Below are 24,057 nucleotides of genomic sequence, written 5' to 3' on the forward strand. Positions count from 1 at the left end.
TATATATTTAGAATATATAGAAGATAATGTAAAAAAAAAAAACGAGGCAATTTCACTTACATTTTCGGATTCAGCGTTCAATTCTATATAAGTGAGTGTATTTTGAGGCATGTGTGACTTCAAATAAAATTGTAAGCCAGGAAAAACGTTCGTTTCATTCCTTAGGGATACAACATGTAAAACTGGCCCAAACGTCAAAACAAAAGTCGCTCATTTTAAGTCGTATAAGCTAATGCGGCCACTCATTCTTCTGGGAAGAATCCCGTGCACATGCTGGTCACACTTATAAGTCACCACTTTATAAGTTCATCAAATACTGACACCGCGATTGACATTCGCTGAGGTAAATGACAATGTTGATATCTCTTCTGAGGTAAAAAACAAAACAAAACAAAAAAACAGTTTTAAAGCATTATACGTATCAAACGATACATTTTATGAAATGGGGAAACCGAATACACACTTTGGTGGTTTTAAAATGACAGAATATGTCTTTATTATATATAAAAAAAGGAACCTTGAAGACGAAGCTGCTAACAAAATACACCGCTCTAACGCATAACCACGAGTTTAAACTACATTTACAACAAATATGAAAACTATTTTCATATCACAATGTTAAATATAGAATATATAGAAGATAATTTTTTAAAAAAAGAGCCCTATCTTCCAATGGTAAACAATCCTTCAAAAAATTCCTGGATCCGGAATAATATCCTGAGCTTCACCAAAAACTAATCAATTCTTCCTTATCCCAAGGGCAATCATCCCACCAACTTTCATCCAAATCCGTTCAGAACTTTTCCAGATATCTTGTTCACAATCACACGAACACACACACACACACACACACACACACACACACACACACACACACACACACACACACACACACACGGACACGATCGAATGCATTACTCCCTCGCGGGAGTAATAAGACCTCGGGTGAAACAGGCGGCGGAAGACAATATTTCAATGCGTCAACGGCTGTGAAGGTGGATGAAGGCTGCAGCGGGTCAGAGACTGCCAATGGCATCCTTGTCATTTGAACTTCCTCCTTCCCCCACACTCGTCAAGAAATGTGTGGTAGCTATTATGCACCAGTCTTCCTACACTAAAAGTGACACATGTGTTGTCCTGATACAGCACGATTTACAAAAGTCCTGTGTGACTAACGAATGGCGATGGGAGTAGGATTATGAATCTGGAAGCTCGTAGTCATGAACCGACACGTTAGGCGGTGGCAGTGTGATTCATTCATCTTGCTCAAGGACCTGAGGCAGGTAGAGCAATTCAGCAGGTACACTCACAACTGAGCAGCCCTTTTTAGGATCCGCTCTGCTCACTCTGCATGGGGGAAGGGGCTTGAAAAGGTGCCCTAAATAGTCTGCCTGACAATCCCTGACTGGATCACACGGTCGTAAACGAAAATGAGTATTGAATTTTTCAACCTGGAATACATGGACGATTATTGACAACAAAGCAAGCAAAAGACCCGAGAGACGACCAGCCATCCATCATCACTCGTGAACTAAGGCAATTCAATGCGGATACTGGTGCTCTTTCTGAAACTTATAGAGCAGAAGAGGGTCAATTGAAAGAAGACATACGTAGGTGGTTATACTTTCTTCTGGAAAGGGACGGCCACCCAAGAACGACGAATCCATGGTGTCGTCTTCACCATAAAGAACGAGTTTCTAAAGAAAGTCCCGGTAGGCATCAGTGAACGTTCCATGATACTCCAGTTGAAGCTGGCCAAAAAAGAACATGCGACTATAATAAGCGTGTTTGTCCCCAACACTTGATGATAACAATGTGAAAGAGAAATTCTACTCCAAGCTAGACTCCATTCTTTTAAACATCCCCAAAGCATACAAGATCATTCTGCTTGCGGACTTCAATGCAAGAGTTGGTCGTAACTCAGACCTGTGGCAAGGACCAAGTGAAAAAGAGGGAGTTTGAAACAGCGACACAAATTTAATCTTCCTCCAGACAAAATGCAGCGAGCATGAACTCATCATCACCAACACATTATTCCATCAGAATGATACGTTTAAAACATCTCATTGACCACGTCATTGTCAGGGCTCGAGATCGCAATGATGCGCTCCTCACAAGGGCTATAAACCAGTGTTGATGATTGTTGGACTGACCACCTCATTTGATCAAATATGGCTATTAGGATATAGCCCATAAGCAAAGACTTCAGAGGAAGCAAGTCAGATGCAAATTGACCATACTTAGTCTGAAAGATCCGGAGAAGGAAGAGCAACTTGAAAATGCACTCCATGAAAAACATCCAACTGAACATCCCGATGGTGTCAAAGATCATTGGATGAAGTAAGAAAAAAGCCATTCTGGATGCTTGTAAAGAAACATTGTGGATGCTTGGCAGCTGATCCCATTCTGAAAGAACTGCTCAAAGCTATCGAGCAGATAAAGAACAACAAAGCAGCTGGACCTGACGGAATCCCTGCTGAAGTCTTCACACAAGGTGGGCCTTTACTCACTCAACAATTGCACCTGCTAATAACCAAAAATAGCAAAAAGAGGAGTTACCTGCTGCCCTCAGAGATGCCCTGGTCATCACTCTTTTCAAGAAAGGTGACAAGGCGGACTGTGGTAATTATCACGGCATCTTAGAGAGATGGTAAAATTGGCTATCACAGGTAAAATAATTGCTTGGATCCTCACTAATCGTCTCCTCATCTCAGAGGAGATACTTCCAGAGTCTCTGTGTGGGTTTAGACCATCCCGAGGTACAGTGGACATGATATTCACAGCTAGACAGCTTCAAGATCAATGTCATGAGCAGTATCGCCCCATGTACATGGCCTTCATAGACCTGAATAAGGCCTTTGACAAAGTAAATGATTAAGCTCTTTGGAGTACCCTGGCTATGATTGGTTGTCCCGACAATTTCATCGACATCCTTAAGCTTCTCCATGACAGCCACTGTCCTGTCAAGTAATGGATATCAAAGCGAGCCCTTCAGCGCGAGAACCCGTGTCAAACAAGGATGCGTCGTCGCTCCAACACTCTTCTCGATCTTCATCTCTTCGATCCTCCATCTCGTCAACGGCAAACTACCCCGTGGTGTTGAAATAATCTACAGAACAAATGGAAAACTATTTTGACTGAGCAGACTCAATGGAAAAAGTAAGATTTCAACCACCTTGGTTATCGAGCTTCAGTATGTTGATGACAATGTTGTACCTAAGAAGATCTTCAATCCATCCTCAGTGCCTTCATATTAAAGGCATATTAAAGCATATAAAGGCATATTAAAGCCTTTAATATGCATAAACATATTAAAGTTTTGATCTTACCGTGAGTATCAAGAAGACGAAAGTGCTCCACCAACTTTACCCAAAGGGGACTGTATAAGTGCCATGCATCAAAATCAACAGAGCGACTCCAGAAAACATTGAGCACTTTCCCTACATTGGCATCATCTATCTACCAAGGACGATATCGATGCAGAGATACAACAAAGATTCAGCTTTCTCCACTGCTGCTTTTTCTCATCTTAGGAACAGAGCCTTAGAGGACAAAGACATCTGCTCAGAGACAAAGCTCCTGGTATACAGGGTTGTTGTCCTACCCACATTGTTGCATGCAAGAAAAATTTGGACCACATACAGACAACACCACAAAATCCTGGAGGGAGACCATCAGTTGTGAAGGTCGAAGTTGTTATTGTGTGAAGAAGAAGAAACTATGCATGAGCTTCTCGGGCCATGTGACGGATTCTGGCACTGCCATTTTTCAGTTTTTTTTTTTTTTTAATCATTTTCTCTGCAATCATTGGACCGATGGACAGGAATTTTTTTTTTTAACCACAGGAGCACCTTGGCCTGTAGAATCTAATCTTACTATAATTCACCAAATGTCCGTCTGTCCGTCTGTCTGTCTGTCCGTTCGAAGGTACCGCATAAACGGCTGAACCGATCGCAACGATATTTTGGGTGTGTAATCCTAGGACCCCCTGGATTAAAATAGGCTATATTGTTTTTCCAATTTTTCCAAACACGATGGAATAATATTTACCGATATGAACAGTGATGTGGCTTTTGTTGAAATTCTACGTACCAGGAGAGAGTAGATCGACTCCTGATGAACTCTTCCTATATAAACGTGCGGCTCCGAAGTAACATGGCAGCGTGTGCAAAGTGACTGAGAAACAGGTGTAGCGGCGGCTTCTGTGTTATAGATTCAGTGCACACTCTTCACACATAAATGTGCGACTGAGAAAGACGTGTAGCAGCCACTTCCGTTTTGCAGAATTCAATCTTTTTTCAAAATGGGCGCCATGTACTGTTTAGATTTTGATGATTTGCGTGTGATATGATTCAACGGGTGTTTATATGAATCGTTTAAAATAAAAAAAGCCTTCAATTTCTGATATTTTGCCTTTTCATTTGGGCTTCCCAATTGAAGCCCCGCCTGTAGGGCGGGTACCGTTGCTAGTAATGGTAATTATGACGTCATTGTTCACGTGTCGGGGTGCCATCTTGGAAAAACCGAAAAAAATTGCACCTCTATATCTCAAAAATCGCTGTGTTGAAAATAGAGACATGCCTCATTGTAAAGAACTCTCCATACAGAATAACATGTGATGGTGATGTCATAGGTGCCTCCATTATGACGTCATAATTCTACAAGTAAAAAAAACTTCATCCCATCAGGATGGAATTTCTTGAGCGGTATAAATAGATGGAGAAATAATCTATCTATAATTCCAGTAATCTCTGTATGTCTGTGACCGCTGTTTCTCGACAACCACGGGTCCGATATACTTTAAACTTGCCAGGTATATTGCTGGGGACCTGAGGATGTGCCTTTTCAAGGTTTCATATTAATCGGAGAAGTAGTTACCGAGCTATGTCCAAAAAACGATTCAACCAATCAGAGAGCAGCGAGCTATCACGTGTGCCGAACGTGGCGAACAGACTCTGCCTCGGACGGCACATTTGAGAGCGTATTCATTTATTTCACGTTGGCAAACTATGTTGCCGTTAAACTATGTTTTAAAACTAATTAAAACTAATTTGCGATTCATCGTAACTGCGATTTGTCTTTACCAAACTCCGCAAGCCGTTCGCTTTGGACCAAACCATTTCATGTAAATAGAGGGGGGGGATTGTCACCGTACTCGCAAGCCGTTCGCTTTGGACCAAACCATTTCATGTAAATAGAGGGGGGGATATAATTTTAGATATATATATAGTACGGGCATGCCCTAGTATATATAATGCCATTATTGGTCACGTGGTTTGGTCACCATATTGTTTTAAGGGAAAAGCCTTAAAAACCACAAAAAAAAACCTTTTTATCCGAAACGGCTGAACAGATCGAGACCAAACTTTGCATGCATAATGGCATAACCATGATGAACAAAAAGTTAGTGTGATGACGTCGTAGGTTCACATGGTTTGGGAGCTATAATTTTTGAAGAATAAACCTTTAAAACCTACTTCCTCCCTCACTTGTTATCATATCGAGTGGATACTTCACAGATATGTTCCCCATCTGAGTGCTAAAACGACTTTTTCGAATTTGTGATAGGTCACATGGTTTGGCAGCCATCGATAATTCAACAGAAACCTTGAAAACCTCTTATCTACTGAACCGCTTCATTGATTGACGTGAAACTTTAAAATCGTGCAGAAGGCATCAAGTGCAATAAGTCTATAACATTTCACCATGACTGGTTGTTCGGTTTGACAGCCATAAATAATTGTAGGGAAATATATATATATATTTTTTATCTTGAACAGCTTGATTGATCAACGTGAAACTTTAATCTAATGTAGATGTCGTCAATGGGAATAAGTGTTTAGAATTTCAACATGATTGGTTGTACGGTTGGGAAGGTAGAGGTTGTTATTGCATGAAGAAGACGAAACTCTACATTTATGTTCTCCAGCCTTGTGACTTTTTAATTATGTGAAAGTGGGGTTGTATCAAAGTGGTGTTGTTGTATCAAGGTGTGTGCGATGAAAGTGGAGTTGTATCAAAGCAGGGTTGTATCAAAGCATGTCCAATGAAAGCAGGTTGTAGGAAAGCGGCGTTGTATCAAAGTGGGGTTGTAGCAAAGCGGGGATGTATCAAAGCATGTCCAATGAAAGCGGGGTTGTATCAAAGCGTATCCAAAAAAAGCGGGGTTGTATGAAAGTGGCGTTGTATGAAAATGAAAATGGCGTTGTATCAAAGCAAGGTTGTATGAAAGCGAGATTGTAACAAAGAGGGATTGTAACAAAGCGGAGTTGTATGAAAGCGGGTTGTATGAAAGCGGGGTTGTATCAAAGTGAGGTTGTATCAAAGCGGGTTGTATGAAAGCGAGGTTGTAACAATGCGGGGTTATAGCAAAGCGGGGTTGTATCAAAGCGTGTCCAATGAAAGTGGAGTTGTATGAAAGCGGCATTGTATCAAAGGGAGGTTCAACAAAGTGGGGTTGTATTAAAGTGGGCTTGTATCAAAGTGGGGTGTATGAAAGCGAGTTTGTAACAAAGCGGGGATGTATGAAAGCGGGGATGTATGAAAGCGGTTTGTATCAAAGCGGGTTTGTATCAAAGCGGGTTTGTATCAAAGTGGGGATGTATCATAGTGGGGTTGTATCCAAGCGGGGTTGTATCAAAGCGGGGTTGTATCAAAGCAGGGTAGTATGAAAGCATGGTTGTATGAAAGAGGGGATGTATCAAAGCAGGAATGTATGAAAGCCTGGTTGTATCAAAGCGTGGTTGTATCAAAGCGGGGATGTATCAAAGCGGGGTTGTATCTAAGCGGGGTTGTATCAAATTTGGGATGTATCAAAGCAGGGTAGTATGAAAGCATGGTTGTATGAAAGAGGGGACGTATCAAAGCGGGAATGTATCAAAGCGGGGATGTATCAATGCAGGGATGTATCAAAGCGGGGTTGTATGAAAGTGGGGATGTATCAAAGCATGGTTGTATCAAAGAGGGGATGTATCAAAGCGTGGTTGTATCAAAGTGGGGATGTATCAAAGCATGGTTGTATCAAAGAGGGGATGTATCAAAGCGTGGTTGTATCAAAGAGGGGATGTATCAAAGCGTGGTTGTATCAAAGTGGGGATGTATCAAAGCGTGGTTGTATCAAAGTGGGGATGTATCAAAGTGGGGTTGAATGAAAGCGGGGTTGTATGAAAGCGTGGTTGTATGAAAGTGGGGATGTATCAAAGCATGGTTGTATCAAAGCGTGGTTGTATCAAAGCGTAGTTGTATCAAAGCGGGGATGTATCAAAGCGTGGTTGCATCAAAGCATGGTTGTATCAAAGCGTGGTTGTATCAAAGCGTGGTTGTATCAAAGCGTGGATGTATCAAAGCGGAGATGTATCAAAGCGGGAATGTATCAAAGCGGGAATGTATCAAAGCGGGAATGTATCAAAGCGGGGTTGTATCAAAGCGGGGATGTATCAAAGGGGGATGTATCAAAGTGGGGATGTATCAAAGCGGGGTTGTATGAAAAGCGGTGTTGTATCAAAGTGGGGATGTATCAAAGCAGGGTAGTATGAAAGTGTGGTTGTATGAAAGCGGGGTTGTATGAAAGCGGGGATGTATGAAAGCGGGGATGTATGAAAACGGGAATGTATGAAAGCGGGGTTGTATCAAAGCGGGGATGTATCAAAGCGGGGATGTATCAAAGCGGGTATGTATCAAAGCCGGGTTGTATGAAAAGCGGTGTTGTATCAAAGCGGGGATGTATCAAAGCAGGGTAGTATGAAAGTGTGGTTGTATGAAAGCGTGGTTGTATGAAAGCGGGGTTGTATGAAAGCGGGGATGTATCAAAACGGGAATGTATGAAAGCGGGGATGTATCAAAGCGGTGTTGTATCAAAGCGGGATGTATCAAAGCGTTTCCAATGAAAGTGAGGTTGTAACAAAGTGGGGTTGTATCCAAGTGGAGTTGTATCAAAGCGTGTCCAATGAAAGCGGGGTTATATCAATGCGGGGTTATATCCAAGCAGGATTGTATGAAAGCAGGAAGATGGAGGGAAACTGGTAATCACTGCCAGCAGTTATAAAGTGGCAGTTCTAATTTCCCTATTAAGACATCTTAAATAATTGTTGTGTGTAAATCTCATGTGAGAGGAAGGCTTTTAGTGTGTGTCTGTGTGAGTGTGTGTATGTATGTGTCTGTGTATATGTGTGTGTATGTGTGTGTGTGTGTGTGTGTGTGTGTGTGTGTGTGTGTGTGTGTGTGTGTGTGTGTGTGTGTGTGCGCGCGCGCGCAAGTATGCATTTCTCATCTCAGTCAACATTGGCATGTCTGCTTCTCTCTCTGTCTCTCTATCACTTTCACTTTTTCCGTCTCTGTCACAAATGACAATTGCACATGGCCCCTTTTAGATGGTAATGCCATGTAGAGATATCTCTCTGCTTCCTTGGAGTTTTGACATGTTACTCCATCTAACACCTGTCATTGACCATTCCTTCATTCAGATTTTAATAAGGTTTATACTGAGGAAAGTTGTGGTAACACTCTTGCTAACCTGTCTTCACTGTGGTTAACAGGGAGCCCGACGTGTCTGCATGTCTCGCTCTGACCTTCGTACTGGAGATTTCTCTATTGTGGGAAGTCTCCCGCGTGACTTCGATCTCACCAACTACGACTGCTATGGCAAACCGATTGGAGGTGTGGGTCCTGGTGGGGCTGGGCTGAAGGGCAAAGGACAGGCAAAACCTCCCTCCAAGCAAATTGTCCCATTTGAGGCAAAGCGTGTCGACCATTACTCCCGTGCCCTTTTCCCGATAACCTTCTTATTTTTCAATGTAATTTACTGGTCTGTATATCTTTAGTGTATTCCTTTTTTGCTGAGCTATACCATCTGTAATGTGCTATGTGCTTTTCTCTCTCTCTCTCTCTCTCTCTCTCTCTCTCTCTCTCTCTCTCTCTCTCTCACTCACACACTCTCACACTCTCACACTCTCACACTCATTCTCACTCTCTCTCTCCCCGTCATCATGACATACCCATATACTGTCCATTTCATTGTTCCGTTTCATTGCACAATGCCACATTTTTCTACCCATTTCATGTGTATTTATCTCAGAATCAATTGGAGGTGTTTTCTAAAATTCAAACTGTGTCACTTTACAATTTTGTCTTTATTGCATTCGCTACCTTAAATTGGCTTGTAAAACTGTAATTACTGAGAACAAAATGCTTAAAATGTAATAGTTTGATAAATGTATAAAGCTATGAGGGTAGCGATCCAAGACACGCAGCTGATATTATGCATGCGCACTTTTCAGGCTTTTACTATTAAAGTTTAAATAACAAACCTTCAAAATGTTGTTATGCTGACACTGTGTTGAAAACAAAATTTACAACTAGTCATATATATACACACTACCGGTCAAAAGTTTTAGAACACCTCAATTTTTCCAGTTTTTATTGAAATTTACGCAGATTAATGTCTCATTGTACTCTGAAGTTAAGCAAAGAACAAATAAACATTTGGAGATTAAAAAAAAAAATCATAGAATCATTTTGTTTAACAAAATTTAATTTAAAATTTTGACTCGGCAAAGTAGCCACCTTTTGCAGATAGAACGGCCGAACACACTCGTGGCATTCTTTCTACAATGGAAATCAAATATTGTTCGGGAAGTTCTTCCCAACACTGTTGCAGAAGTTACCACAAATGTGCTGCACTTGTAGGTTGCTTTGCTTTCACTCTTCTGTCCAGTTCATCCCAAACCAGCTCGATGGGGTTTAAGTCTGGAGACTGTGCTGGCCATTCCATGAGTTGAAGCCTACCGTCTTGTTCTTTTCCTCGAAGGTAGTTTTGACATAGCCTGGAGGTGTGTTTAGGATCATTATCTTGCTGTAGGATGAACCCTAGGCAAAGCGTGTCCAACTAGGCGTATACCAGAGGGTATTGCATGGCGCTGCAAAATGCTGTAGTAGCCCTTTTGGTTCAGGGTGCCAGTCACTCTGTGCAAGTCACCGACTCTGGATCCAGCAAAAGAGCCCCAGACCATCACGCTTCCTCCTCCATGTTTGACAGTTGGTGTCACACACTGAGGAACCATCCTTTTGCCGACTCGACGGCGTACAAAAACCCTGCGTGATGAGCCAAATATTTCAAATTTTGATTCATCGGTCCATAAGACCTTCTTCCAGTCTTCAGTTGTCCACTGGTGGTGCTTCATGGCCCAGGCAAGCCTCTTTTTCTTATTTTGCCATCTTAGTAATGGCTTTCTTACTGCCACTCGACCTGTCAAACCTGCAGCTCGAAGTCTTCTCTTCACAGTTGAAACTGAGACTTGCTTACTTCGACCAGTGTTAAGTTGTGCTTGAAGCTGTTGTCCTGTGAGCCGCCTATCACGCAAGCTGTTGACTCTCGGAAACTTGTCTTCTGATTCTGTTGTGGCTTTGGGTCTGCCAGACCTCTTCCTGTCAGAGTTTCCTCCAGTTTCCAATATACTACTTCCTGCAGTGCAATATTGTCCAAATAATGCTTCAGAGGGTGTAATAACAGTCTGTTCCAATACTGCTTTTATACAGACAGGGAGTTTGTAATCAAGTAATCAGCAGAGGTTGGGACACCTGTAGGAATTGTTTGCATCAACTTTCAAGGCTTCATTTACTTACATTGCTGCAGAACAGCTGGAAGTTGTTAACCCATTACTTGTTCCCTGAAGAAGGCCTTTTTTTTAACAATATAACTGTGCAATTTACATTATTTCCCCGTTTTTGCAAACCTAAACTTTTTATTTTAAACCTCGAGCAGTTTACTGCTTACTTTTGTACCATTTCAGGTTATTCACTGGATATTAAACTGCATAGATTTCAATAAAAACCAGAAAAATTGAGGTGTTCTAAAACTTTTGACTGGTAGTGTATGTATATATATATATATATCGGAAGTCTCCCATATATGTACAGTGATATATATATATATATATATATATATATATATATATATATTCATAATGAAGCCATGAATCTTTATTACTTTGTAATAACACTGTTATTTGTTGATACGTGCTCATCCAAGAAATATAAGAGGTGTACTGTATATTTGTATTCCATTGTGCATTTTATCTCATACCTCAGTGATATAGGATGTCTTTTTATATACAAGCATCATCCCAAATGTTACGATGCCATGCCTCCCCGTTAGTGTATGAAAAATGCTGACAACCTTGATTGAAATCCCATTATTTTTCATTCATCATCTACTAGCAAGTTGCATGTGCCCGCATGGTATTCTAAACGGGATAGGGATGGAGACGGCAAAAATGCAAATGGCGTCTTCTGTCATTGAGCCGGCAAGCTGGTAGCAACACATCTGATGCAATTTAAATGCTCTCATGGTGACGAGGTGCTCCATTTGAAACTGTTTGTTCGATAAATGTAGCTTTTTAATGCCTAGGGTCCGTAATAAAAATTTGTGTTTGTGCCAAAGTCAGTGACAAAGTGCAAATGAATAGTAGGATTACTAAAAGGAGAAGCTTCCATCTGTGTGTGCATCCGTGTGTCACACTCCATTCTAAATGGTTCCTGCTCTCGTAGAGTAATAAAAAATGGTACCGTTGGAAAGCTAATAAACAAAAAATCCTGTCCAAGTAATCATATATATCCTTGTTTTAAAAGCCAGAATTTCCGAGATTGAGGAAAAAATGGAACCTCGGGCGTTAACATAGCAGTTCCTGCTTTTAACGTGCTTCAAAAAAAACGTGGGAATACTGTTTTAAAAACTCCTCTTTTTGGAGTTTAGGAAGATGTGGGAATGGGATCTTCAGGTAGTAAATGCAACACCAACATTTATTATGCAACACCAGGAATTCTTTAGAAGAACAACGGACGAACGCACAAAATTATATATAGTAATAGTTGTCAAAACTATATAAAAGTACACAGAAGGAACACACAAACAACCACAGCTATGACAATAGCAATTGCGTGTTATAAATGATCCTTTTTCATGCGTTTTACTTTATTTTACATCCTCACTGCCATGCAATATGTTTGTGAGTACACATGCTGTTTTTTTATTAAACCAATCACAGAAGTAGTGGGTACGCACACCTGGTACTATTGAAAAGTGCACAAAAATCCTCCTGGAAATGTTTCATTGCAATGTATGTGGTAATGTTGATGTTGCCAACTGATGCAAAATGTTGGCATCTTCAGTTAATCCTCGCAAATTAAACCTGGTGTCATATGACATTGTTCCATTGATACCAGAGTCCATTGTTTTCTCCCCCCCCCCCGCCTTTTTTTTTGATCTTCAACGTTATAATGAAGATTATAACACGTTTCAATTGCCGTTTACCAATCATGCTGATGACATCTGCACCCTGACTTATGGGGTATGAAGTGCATGGGCATGGCGTGATGTGCTTACAATGCCGCATGGCGTGTGCCCTCGAAATTTGAGGGGAAAAAAAAACATTTCTCTTGATGATCATTTAATATGTTGGAAGCCATAACTTCAGGATATCTTAAAATTTATTTCTAACATGAATTATAATAAAAAATTAGTTTTAAAAATTACACTTCAGGATGCAAAAACACAAATGAACTGCCATGACTTTTAAGATATCCTGAAGATACAGGGTGTTTCAAAAAGATTGATACAACTTTGACTTCCTGCCATTTCTTTGTTTCTTTTACCTATATGATTTTCCTTTTCAGCGTTCGGTGGTGTTATCGTGGTATTTCTTGGCTCGGATTTCTAGCTCCGTAGCTCAACTATGCCATTGACAGTGGAGGAGAAGACAAAAGTGGTGGCACTGTGGTATGAGACTAAATCATATGTAGACACCCGCAGGAGGTTCCACCTGAGGATATCACTGAGAGGAACCTGAAAGGGCCTAAGGTCACATGCTACTGGGCCTTCAATGCCAGATGGGGAATGCTCGGGCCTTACGGGTTTGAGAATGACAACAGCAGGACGGTGACGATCAACGGTGAGCGCTACCGGGCCATGTTCCAGAAGTTCCATAATGATCTAGCCCAAAAGGTCACCCCAAACCAGCTCAGCTGGTGACACCATCACTTTCCTGCAGCAGCTTTTCAGAAACCGCCTCGTTGCCCTGAGGGCACCCCATAATCCAGACTTGAACCCTCTGGACTACTAGTTCGGGGGGCTGCGAAGGGCTCTGTCTATGTCAACTGCCCTGCCACACTGGATGACCTGAAGCAGGAGGTGTCAGACTACCTCCAGGCAGTGCCACATGAGACCTACAGGAGGTTGAACAGAACATTGGAGTCAGGATCAATGCCTGTCTAAACTGTGGAGGGGTACACATCGAGAACGTCAATTACAAGGATTTTGTGTAAATGCCAATTTCAGACCTTGGGCTCTCACTAACTCCAGCAGTGACGTCCTGCAATAGCAATCAGTGACAGAAAATACCATATCATAAGCTTTCAAGAAATGTTTGGTTCACGTTCCTGAGGTTTCTGTTTCTTTTTAAATAAACGTTTAAAGTTGTATCACTCTTTTTGAAACACTCTGTACTTAACACCATCGAAATGCCACATACATAGTTGTACTTGGGACTGCAAGACACAAAACGATCAATCTTGGTTCAAATCTGTGAATATGTTCTTTACATAAAGACTACTGAAAACTATCATGCTACTCTCTTTCTGCTAAAAAATACTCTACAACTTCATACATGATCAATCAATTACATATCCTGTTATGCTCAGGATCAGGAGATGAGCAAAATGGATTAATACTGATTGAAATAAGATCAGGGGTGTGTTCTGTTAGCAAGGAGCTTGCTATCGCTTTCCAAACAAGTCGTTCCATATCAACCATTTTGCAATCCGTTGGGCAAGAAGAGCAAGCGATTAAGAGAGGTGCTTCATCATGTTAGCAAAAATGGCTGCCGTAGTCGGATTCAAAACGATACGACAACCAATGAAATGTTCAGAGGCACATCCTTTTTATTTGTCAAATGTCTAACATTCATACTTGTAATATGATTGAAACGTGCATTTCATACTTTGATTTTTTCTCTACTTTTCATCCCAATTCTTCAAGATCGACAAACATTCAAAAGCCCTTTCTCCCTCCCAAAAATGCTCAGTGGTAGGTATAGAGAAAAGCTTGGTAGGGTTAGGGTTGGGTCTGTGGCTGCTGCTAACACAATCAATTTGTTTGGCGAAGTTGTCAGAAGAGAAAAAATGAACCACCTTTAGAGGCCATTTTTCCCCGCAGGGCGGGGGTTGGCCTTTTTCGGGCACCTTGGTCCCCTTTTTGAAGCAATGTTTTATGGCCGGATGCTCTTCCTGCCACCGACCCTGTTGGTCGCCTCTTGCGACACACAGGGAATTACCAGTGAGCTGGTACTCAATTTGCCGACCTCGGTAGGATGGTCAGGCTGAGTCAACCCCCTGGCGTTAGTTCAGCGATCGACCGGGACTCGAGCCCAGGATCCTCGGATCCCAAGCCGGCACCCTAACCGCTAAGCCAACACCAGGCTGAAGTTGTCAGAAGAGGTTCGAGTATAACTGAAAACAACAACTCGGACAGCATTTGCTCAAGTTCTATGATGCACAATACCCCTAGTATTCATGAGCTATTAATCCTTATTGTAACCCTTCTTTATAACCACTAAAGCACCACTTTTCAACTGCATGCCTAGTTAGACACAGGTTTGGAGGATGGAGGGAAAGAAGAAGGGGCCTATGGCCTTATGCCTCAAATCCCAGCAATGACTGACAAACCATCCCTAATCTCTTCTCCATGTATGTCAAAGTGCTACATGTTTTGGCTGCTTCATGTGTTTATAAAACGGTAACACGTTTGTCAGCCTGGGCCTGGCTATAACCTTTCCAACCCTGCCTTTTCCAACCACGTTTTGTCTTTTTCATTTTCTTCCCAAGGTTGATGACAATTACAAGGCACGAGAACTTCACTGACACCAAAGAGTTCAATTTATAGCAGAGAAAAATCGTGGAACAAATTATTTAGGCCAACAGTGGAATCACAGTGACAAATGGAGAATGATTTTATTTACCATCAAGGGTTCATAATGTCTGGTTGGGTGCTCATCATTCATTATTATCAACTTTTTGGATTCTTATTAGATTAGTGGGTTTTACTCAACTTAAGGTTCAACCAATAGCTCTGCAATCACGTGATATTGAATAGTTATTTGTAAAACTTTTCATGCACAAGGAAGGAGTTCTTCTGAGCAATGTCATCCTGTTCTACAGCAATGCGATGACGTCGCAGGGCTGGGGGGTGAGACCTGCAAGTTGGAGGTTAATTGGTTATGGATTTATAATTGGATTTGTCTTGAAAAAAATTCCCTATAATAATAACAATAATACATTTATTTTATACTAGGGCATGCCCGTACTATATCTATATCTAAAATTATATCCCCCCCTCTATTTACATGAAATGGTTTGGTTCATGAAATGTTTTGGTCCATTCGCAACGCCAAAGCGAACGGCGAACGCTTTACATGAAATGGTTTGGTGCATGAAATGTTTTGGTGCATTCGCAACGCCAAAGCGAACGGCGAACGGCTTGCGAGTACAGTGACAATCCCCCCGGGGTTTTAATTAGTTTTAAAACATCGTTTAACGCCAACATAGCGCCAACATAGTTTGCCGACGGGAAATAAATGAATACGCTCTCAAATGTGCCATCCGAGGCAGAGTGTGTTCGCCATGTTCGGCACACGCGATAGCTCGCTGCTCTCTGATTGGTTGAATCGTTTTTTGGACATAGCTCGGTAAGTAATTGTCCGATTAATATGAAACCTTGAAAAGGCACATCCTCGGGTCCCCAGCAATATACCTGGCAAGTTTAAAGTATATCGGACCCGTGGTTGTCGAGAAACAGCGGTCACAGACAAACAAACAAACGTACAAACAAACAAACACACAGAGATTACTGGAATTATAGATAGATAGCGCTTTTCAAGAAGCCCAAAGGCGCTTTGACAGAATACAAAAAAACAAGTGCAAAAAGACAAAAATCAACAGGTAAATAATCAAAGCAAAAGGAGAGGAGATAGTCAGGGGTTAAATGCTGTGGGTTAAATGTTGAATGCAGTGTTGAACAGGTGGGTCTTGAGTGATGTTTTGAATGTGGTGAGTGCGGAGGAGTCTCTGATGGTGTGAGGTAGTGAGTTCCAGAGGGTGGGAGCAGCGATGGAGAAGGCCCTGTCCCCCCAGGATCTGAATTTGGTCCGCATGGGGGGAGGGGGGAGGGGGGGGGGGGTCAGGAGGTTGGTACCAGCAGAGTGGAGGTTGCGGGTGGGAGTGTGTCTGGAGAGGAGGTCAGCCAGGTAGGATGGGGCCAGGTTATGGAGGGCGTTGTAGGTCAAGAGGAGGATTTTGTACTGGATTCTCTGGGGGATGGGGAGCCAGTGGAGCTTGTAAAGGACGGGGGTGATGTGGTCACGGGTCCGGGAATGGGTGAGTAGACGGGCAGCGGAGTTCTGAATGTATTGGAGTTTATTGGTGATTGTTGAGGGTGAACCATAGAGGAGGCTATTGCAGTAGTCCAGACGGGAGGTGATGAAGGTGTGGATGAGGGTTTCTGCAGCCGTGGAGGAGAGGGATGGACGGAGACGGGCGATGTTTTTCAGGTGAAAGAAGGCTGTCTTTGTGATCTGTTTAGTGTATTTGTCGAAGGAGAGGGTTTGGTCAAAGATGACGCCAAGATTCCGGATGTGAGGGGAGGTGGATACTGGGAAACCGTCGATGTTGAGGGCAAAGTTATGGGTGGACTTGGTGAGCGTTTTTGGGCCAATGATGATTATTGCAGATTTATCACGGTTAAGTTTGAGGAAGTTGATTTGAAGCCAGGATTTTATTTCAGTGATGCAGGTTGTCAGGATAGAGTCGGTGGCGGTGGAGGTCTAGGCATTCATCTTACTTCCCACGGTATTGACCTCCATGTCTCTCAGCTATTAAATGGCCCTTTTCTATTCCCAAAAATCTCATTTTTCAGGCCTTTGTGGTGGTGCTTTGGTATAATTTAATTTTGTCTGACATTCATGCTCACATTTGTTTTATATTCTTGCTAACCTTGTTTATATGTCCCATATCTGTGCCTTCTACTTTACGATTGTAGACATGTTAAGCTTCCATCTGTGACCATTCATTTCATCTATGAGCCTTAATATTCGTTTAATAAAGCTAAGACTTCCCTTAAGCTGTTCCAGTCGAGGAACAGCTTGTGGGTTTGATCTATAGGTATTCAATAATATGTCGGTTATAATGAGAGCATTGAACAATTTTTTTAATTTTACAAATCCCAAAAATATGGTTTCCATTTAACCTGTTAATCTGAATTTACACATGCTTTGTCAATTGCCTGAGTCAGTTACTTACTGAAGAGTTAACTGTTCAGCGTAACTCATCCAGCTGGAAAATATATACTAGCTGAAGTACCCAGCGTTAATGGGTTGAGGGGGGGGGGGGGGGTGGGGAGGGGGAGGGCGGAGGGGGAGGAGGGAGTAGGAGAGGAAGAAAAGTTTTTTTTTTGTATACAAGATTGAGGCTCGTGTAAGAGCTAACATTATATCACAAAAAAAACAAACGGACACATAAAAAAACATATAATAAAGGGAGCGGGAGACAAGATGGGGAGAGAGAGGGAAGGACACAAGTACAACAGCAGAGAACAGGGACATCGGGAGATCTGTGGGAGGGAGAGGGTTTGGGGGGGAGGGGGCATGGGAAGGGAGGGGGGTGGGAGAGGTATAAAACACATGGACTAAGGACTATAAAATAGGACTATAAAACTGCTAGGACTTCAAGGAAATAAGTCGGTATTTCAAAAAAGTGGATCTGGGGTGAAATTAATGGGGGTAGAAAAGATCAAGGTTTTAGATGGGGGAAGATAAGAGATGTTGGTGAACAGCTGTTTTAAAGACCTGTAGGGAGGAGTGGAATTGAAGAGAGTGAGGGAGTTTGTTCCAGAGGCGGGAGAAAAGAGGAATGAAATAGTGAAGGTGAGCAGAAAGTCTTGATTTTGGCAGTTTCACCAGAAGTGGGGAGGGGTGAGGGTGGAGGAGAGAGGGAAGGGTGAGGGAGTGGGGAGAGGGGAGGGGAAAGGGTGGGGAGGAGAGGAGGACAAATTTACCTGTGTGAGGAGTGTTTTGACGTCACCATTGAGCAGGTAAAAAAAGAAAATGGTTAAACCTCTGCCACGACCACTAGATGGCGCTATGTAGTACACATTTACATAGATAATTTTCACCCCACTCCCTCCACGGCCACCCACACCCCAGCGTGAGGCCGTGGCCACATAGTCTGTGTTACCCCTCACACAAAGTTGTATTTGTACCCCTAGTTTGGAGTTTGTAACTTAAAAGATGTGATTGTGTATGGAACACATACAAACAAAGACAGAGATCTTTGCCTTTTATAGGTATATACTTGCAGAAGTACCCAGCGTTGCCGGGCGGGGGAGGGGAGGGGAACGGGGGGAGGGGGAAGGGGAGGGGAGGGGAGGAGAATGGGAGGGGGAGGAGAAGGGGGAGGAGAGGGGAGGGGAGAGGGTGGGAAGGGGAGGGAGGTGAGGGAGGGGAGGGGGGAAGGGGAAGGGAGGGGGGAGGGGAGGGGGAGGGAAGGGGGGAGGGGAGGGGGAGGGAAGGGGGGAGGGGAGGGGGAGGGAAGGGGAGGGAGAGGGGGAGCACGAAGCAGATTTCGGAGACTCACCGATCCTATAACGCCCTCCAGTATCGGCGTTGCCGGGCGGGGGAAGGGAGACCCGTACATTCCCAACCCGTACATTCACCCTCTCGACTCAAGCTTACTCGGACAAAGGCCTCACACAAATTACACCATGACATATGGTGCGAGTCTGTTGGCGAGGATGGAAAATCACGTGATTGCTCTGAGCGAATCAGCGAGCTGCTCTGGCACAGGCCTAATGGCCATGTATATGCCAAAAATCAAGTACGTGAGCGAGTCTGGCGCACTGAATTGAAAATACATAGAACGCTCATACTCCGTGAAAAGTGTAGCCGCCGTGTCGCCATCTTGGTTAGCACGACTCGACCGACTCGCTTCGCGGATCTCGTTTGTTTTGAACGTGTCCCAGATTTTAAAAGCCAGACAACTGTTAAAATGCCATTTTGTGCGGCAATAAACTGCTCCAATCGGTTATGGAAGGGTTGTGGAAAGACGTTTCACAGCTGTTTCAAAGATGTTTCATTCATATCGCACAAAATCGACACAAAACACGATGACACAAAAGGTGAAAAACGCAATTGCTTTTCGCTCTGAATTACGTGCAAACGCATGACGGAAATCACCATCGCCCAGCATCAAGTGCCAACCAAGATGGCGCCCGGTAGCTGCATCTCCACCTGTGTGGTGTGAATGGCAATGGTCATTCTATATACAGACTTGGCATTTAATATGGAATATATTTTTTTCTTGACTTGGGTTTACTTTCTGAACTCAGTAGATCAATCTGGTGAGTTTCTTTTACCCTTCGGTGATGTCTTTGTTGAAAGAACCATGTCACTGATTGTCTTTCGCAGCAAGAAGTCAACAACAGGATTATATCACAGGTGGCGTGACAAAATGTAAGGACAGGTACATTTGACGAATGGCTTCACAATCGGGTATATAAGGGTTGTTGCGTTCTGTATTAGTGGAAAACAACTGCTGCACGTCCTCAAAAGTTATTGCCGCTTCCTCTGGAGATGGTCCGTCAACTTGACAATGCTGTTTGTCATGGAGTGGTGGCTTTACGAAATTCTGGCATGAAACAGCGTGCTATTGCTCGGCAGTATGGCATCACTCAAGGTCAGGTGTCAAAGATCCTGAAACGAAATGCTCAGAGGGGTGTCCCTACTCCAATACCGAGGCCAGGACGTCCACGCAGAACCACAAGGAGAGATGATCGCCAGCTGCACCGGTTAGTCTGCAATGGCCGCACCAAGTCAGCTAATCGGCTTAGGGCTGAGTGGCAGCAACTGACAAATGTGCCTGTATCCAGAAGGCTAGTCAACCAATGACTGGTTAAAGCAGGCTACCGCGCCATGCGTCCCCTGAGAAAGCCACGCCTGACCAGACAACACAGCCAGCGCCGATTGCAGTGGGCCAGAGAGCACCATCAATGGCAGCCAGAACACTGGAATCATGTGACCTTCAGTGACGAGTCTAGATTTCTGGTCTATCATCAAGATGGCCACGTCCAAGTGTGCAGACAAGTGCATGAAGCCCACAACGAAGATTGTATAGTGCCAAGAGTCCAAGCTGGAGGTGGTGGGGTGACCGTTTGGGCTGCTTTTCATGCAGGGGGCAAAACTGACCTGGTTGTTCTGAATGGAAACCTGAACCAGTTCAAGTACAGGGTCATTCTGGAAGAAACATTGCTTCCATTTGCTCGTGCAGCCTTTCGAGGAAACTTTGTCTTCCAAGATGACAATGCACGGCCTCATCATGCTCGCATGATCCAACACTTTCTTGCTGACCGTGGTGTGGAGCATATGGGGTGGCCTGCCATGTCCCCGGATATTAATCCGATAAAGAACTTTTGGGCAGAATTAACACGTCAAATCGACAACCTGGATCAGCAGCCTATCTCTGTGCGTGAATTGCAGCAGACTATTGTCACTGCATGGCAAGCGATTCCTGTCCAAACCTTGGCAAATCTCGTGAACAGCATGCCTCGACGTGTACGTGCTCTCCTGAATGCTCGTGGGGGTTACACGAAGTACTGAACTGTAATTTTACTGTCCGTAATCCCAGTCATAATTTAGCTTTTGTTTTTGTTGAAATTTTTTTTTGGCTAATGTGCAAAATAAAGAGATACTTCTGGAAGACGTACAGAAGTTTAACACAGTACTGTCCGTGAATTGAGTTCGATATCAGTTTACATCACTTTCAAGGATCAATTTATTTGCTTTGAAATGTCAAATGTGGTTTTTGTTTCTTTTCAAGGTCACATTAACAAAATCTAGAATAATTTCAACATAATTCCAATGAACTTTTGGTTCTAAGTCATCTTGAAAAGTAAGTTCACCCCCACAAAAAAAATATTCCATATTAAATGCCAAGTCTGTATTTTCAGTTCAGTGGTCTGGCGGAGATGATGGAACATCACGTGATCGCTCTGAGCGAATCAGCGAGCTGCTCTGGCACATGCTGGGATTCAGTGTATAATGTTCCTCACTGAAATGCGCTGAGATAAATATGAATAAAACAATATGGATCTCGTCATCGGAGGTCATTTTTAGGTGAGCCATGTCCTTCCCAGGCCCAATGGCCATGTCTATGCCAAAAATCGAGTACGTGAGCGCGTCTGGCGGCGAGGATGGAACATCACGTGATCGCTCTGAGCGAATCAGCATGCTGCTGTGGCATAGGCTGAGATTCAGTGTATAATGTTCCTCGCTGAAGTGCGCTACGTTAAATATGAATAAAAAATATGGATCTCGTCATCAGAGGTCATTTTTAGGTGGGTCATGTCCTTCCCAGGCCCAATGGCCATGTCTATGCCAAAAATCAAGTACATGAGCCTCTCCATTTAGGAGTCTATAGGTAACATACACACGCACACACACACAAACACACACACACACACACACAAACACACACACACTGCGTTTTATTTATATATACAGTATATATATATATATATATTTTTATATATATATATATATATATATATATATATATATATATAATTATATATATATATATGTATATGTATATATATATATATATATATATATATATATATATATATATATATATATATATATATATATATATATATATATATATACATATATATATATATATATATATATATGTTGGAACTCATCTGTGGATCGGTCCCATTGGCCGATGGGTCTGACCCATCTGTGGATGCACGAGAAATGACAATGCAGACCCATCGGCCGATGGGTCTGCGCCATCTGCGGATGTGTTGTTCACCTTGAAGGAATGTGTTGACAGAATGGTGCTCTTCAATCAGGTACACAGTCATTGGAATTACATGTGGTAGGAATTTAACAGAGATGATTTTTAAATGTTTTATTATCTATATCTACCCATCTATTTATACATTTTGTCAATACATTTTGTAATTAACAGATACATGGCAGTTTTAGTAAAGCTTTACATAACATACTCAACATTCATACAAAACATTAGGTGTTCTTCTGATAATGGCGGAGGGGAATGTTAAATTCCTATATATTAAATTAAATAAAATAAAATTTAAATTAAATAAAAAAATAAAATTTAAATTTTAAAAATAAAAGTTAAATAAAACATTTAAAAATCATCTCTGTTAAATTCCTACCACATGTAATTCCAATGACTGTGTACCTGATTGAAGAGCACCATTCTGTCAACACATTCCTTCAAGGTGAACAACACACCCGCAGATGGCGCAGACCCATCGGCCGATGGGTCTGCATTGTCATTTCTCGTGCATCCACAGATGGGTCAGACCCATCGGCCGATGGGACCGATCCACAGATGGGTTCCAACATATATATATATATATATATATATATATATATATATATATATATATATATATATATATATATATATACATATATATATATATATATATATATATATATCTATATATATATATGTATATATATATATATATATATATATATATATATATATATATATATATATATATATATTATTGCGGTTTTCCGAAGCCCGTTCCCTTACAAAGGGGAGACTAAGCCCCTTTTTCTCTCTGGGTCTTCGAAACCGCGAGACTGAGTCGCCACTTCCGGGCAGACGTGGAAAAGGGTCTCGGGACAATTTCGCACGTACCTTGAGTACCCACGCCGCAGCGGCAGCGGGGATCGAGTCTCGCACGAACCACGCGTGATTGTGTACGCCCGAGCGGATGGCGTACCACGTGACTCGTGCTGTTACCTTTCTTAGAGAACCCGATCAGAGCGATCTAATTCGTACCATGCTAAGTCAATGATGGAAAACACAAGACGGTCGAATCAGAAGGAAGAACAGATTTATTTACACTATTTACAATGATTCGGTAGAAGAAGAAACACAGGGCAGAACTTAAGCAGTCGTACTTATTCCCCAGACAATGGGCCCACTTACACACACAGGGAGATGGAGGAAGAGTGTTCGCGCGCTGAACGCGCCTGCTTCGGTCGCTCCAGGAACAGCTCACCCGGCGTGGCCCTCTGGCGGTCACAGCACGTATCCCGGCAAAGGCAGGCAGGTGGGAAAATCCTCGCGGAGCGTATATCGGCAAAGGCAGGCAGAAGGAAATACGCACGTCTGTGGCCCGGCGCGGGTCGTGTTTACAGCGCGATTAATACTGCGCAGAGCGCGGGGAGCAGGGCAAGTTCGTATACGTGCGTCTCCTCTCATAACTCATCTGCGATCTGACTCCAGCTCCTCTCACATCTGAGGCGGGGGCTCTGGGCACAGGGTTATATTGCCCCGCCCTAGCCCGAATCGAATGTTGCAAACCCTGCCTTTTGCCGCAGTGGTAAGTCACTCCCCTCGAGCCCTGAGTGGCCGCTCGCGCTTACCGTTGGCTCCTCCTCCGCCTTCCTTTGGCCTTGGTCGACTTGTTCAGGCCTGACTCATGGTATTTCACACCAAAACCAAAAACATCGAAGCATCGTAAGGGCACCTACTTCTCATTATCCTACTCAACGCAAAACTAAACACAGGAAAGGTCTACGCTTACATTTACTAAGAAATATAATATATATATATATTATATATATATTGTTATGGTTTCACGCGACCCTCTCTTTCCCTTTGTCTCAACACACAATTTCTCACACACACAGCATCATCTAACTACCTGAGTTTTCCCCTAATACTCGTGCTTCCCCGTCATCTGGAACACTATGTACTCCCTTCATCATTATCAACCACCTAATCTACCTACGTCCCCACTACAGTACAGTGTCACTACTTAAATCTCTGTCTCTACAGTCTTCTAATTCCCTAACATTATCCTAGCCCTCCTTCGGCTCCATTATTTCTACTCACCTCGGGGACCTCCTTTTCCTTCCAGCACCTGCAAACTCTTTATTTCGTTAGCAAGCACGGCATCACGGT

At 42.8% G+C, this 24,057-nt stretch overlaps 1 protein-coding gene across 3 annotated transcripts in view; it reads left to right on the forward strand.

The window, feature by feature from the left end:
• Positions 1 to 14,979, forward strand: part of LOC144891412 (glycine receptor subunit beta-like) — a 91,193-nt gene extending 76,214 nt beyond the window's left edge. The window contains exons 10-11 of one of the 3 annotated variants that reach the window (XM_078775076.1): positions 8,535 to 8,655; positions 14,875 to 14,979. In XM_078775076.1, coding sequence (XP_078631202.1) covers positions 8,535 to 8,655; positions 14,875 to 14,879 — 126 coding nt within the window. In that variant the 3' untranslated portion in view covers positions 14,880 to 14,979. Of the gene's footprint in view, positions 1 to 8,534; positions 9,487 to 14,874 lie in introns of those variants that run through there. The other 2 variants (XR_013622943.1, XM_078775075.1) reach the window with 2 other exon arrangements.
• Positions 14,980 to 24,057: the final 9,078 nt, after the last annotated feature.

The sequence above is a fragment of the Myxine glutinosa genome, chromosome 1, assembly GCF_964187855.1.
Source record: "Myxine glutinosa chromosome 1, kmMyxGlut1.1, whole genome shotgun sequence".
NCBI lineage: Eukaryota > Metazoa > Chordata > Myxini > Myxiniformes > Myxinidae > Myxine > Myxine glutinosa.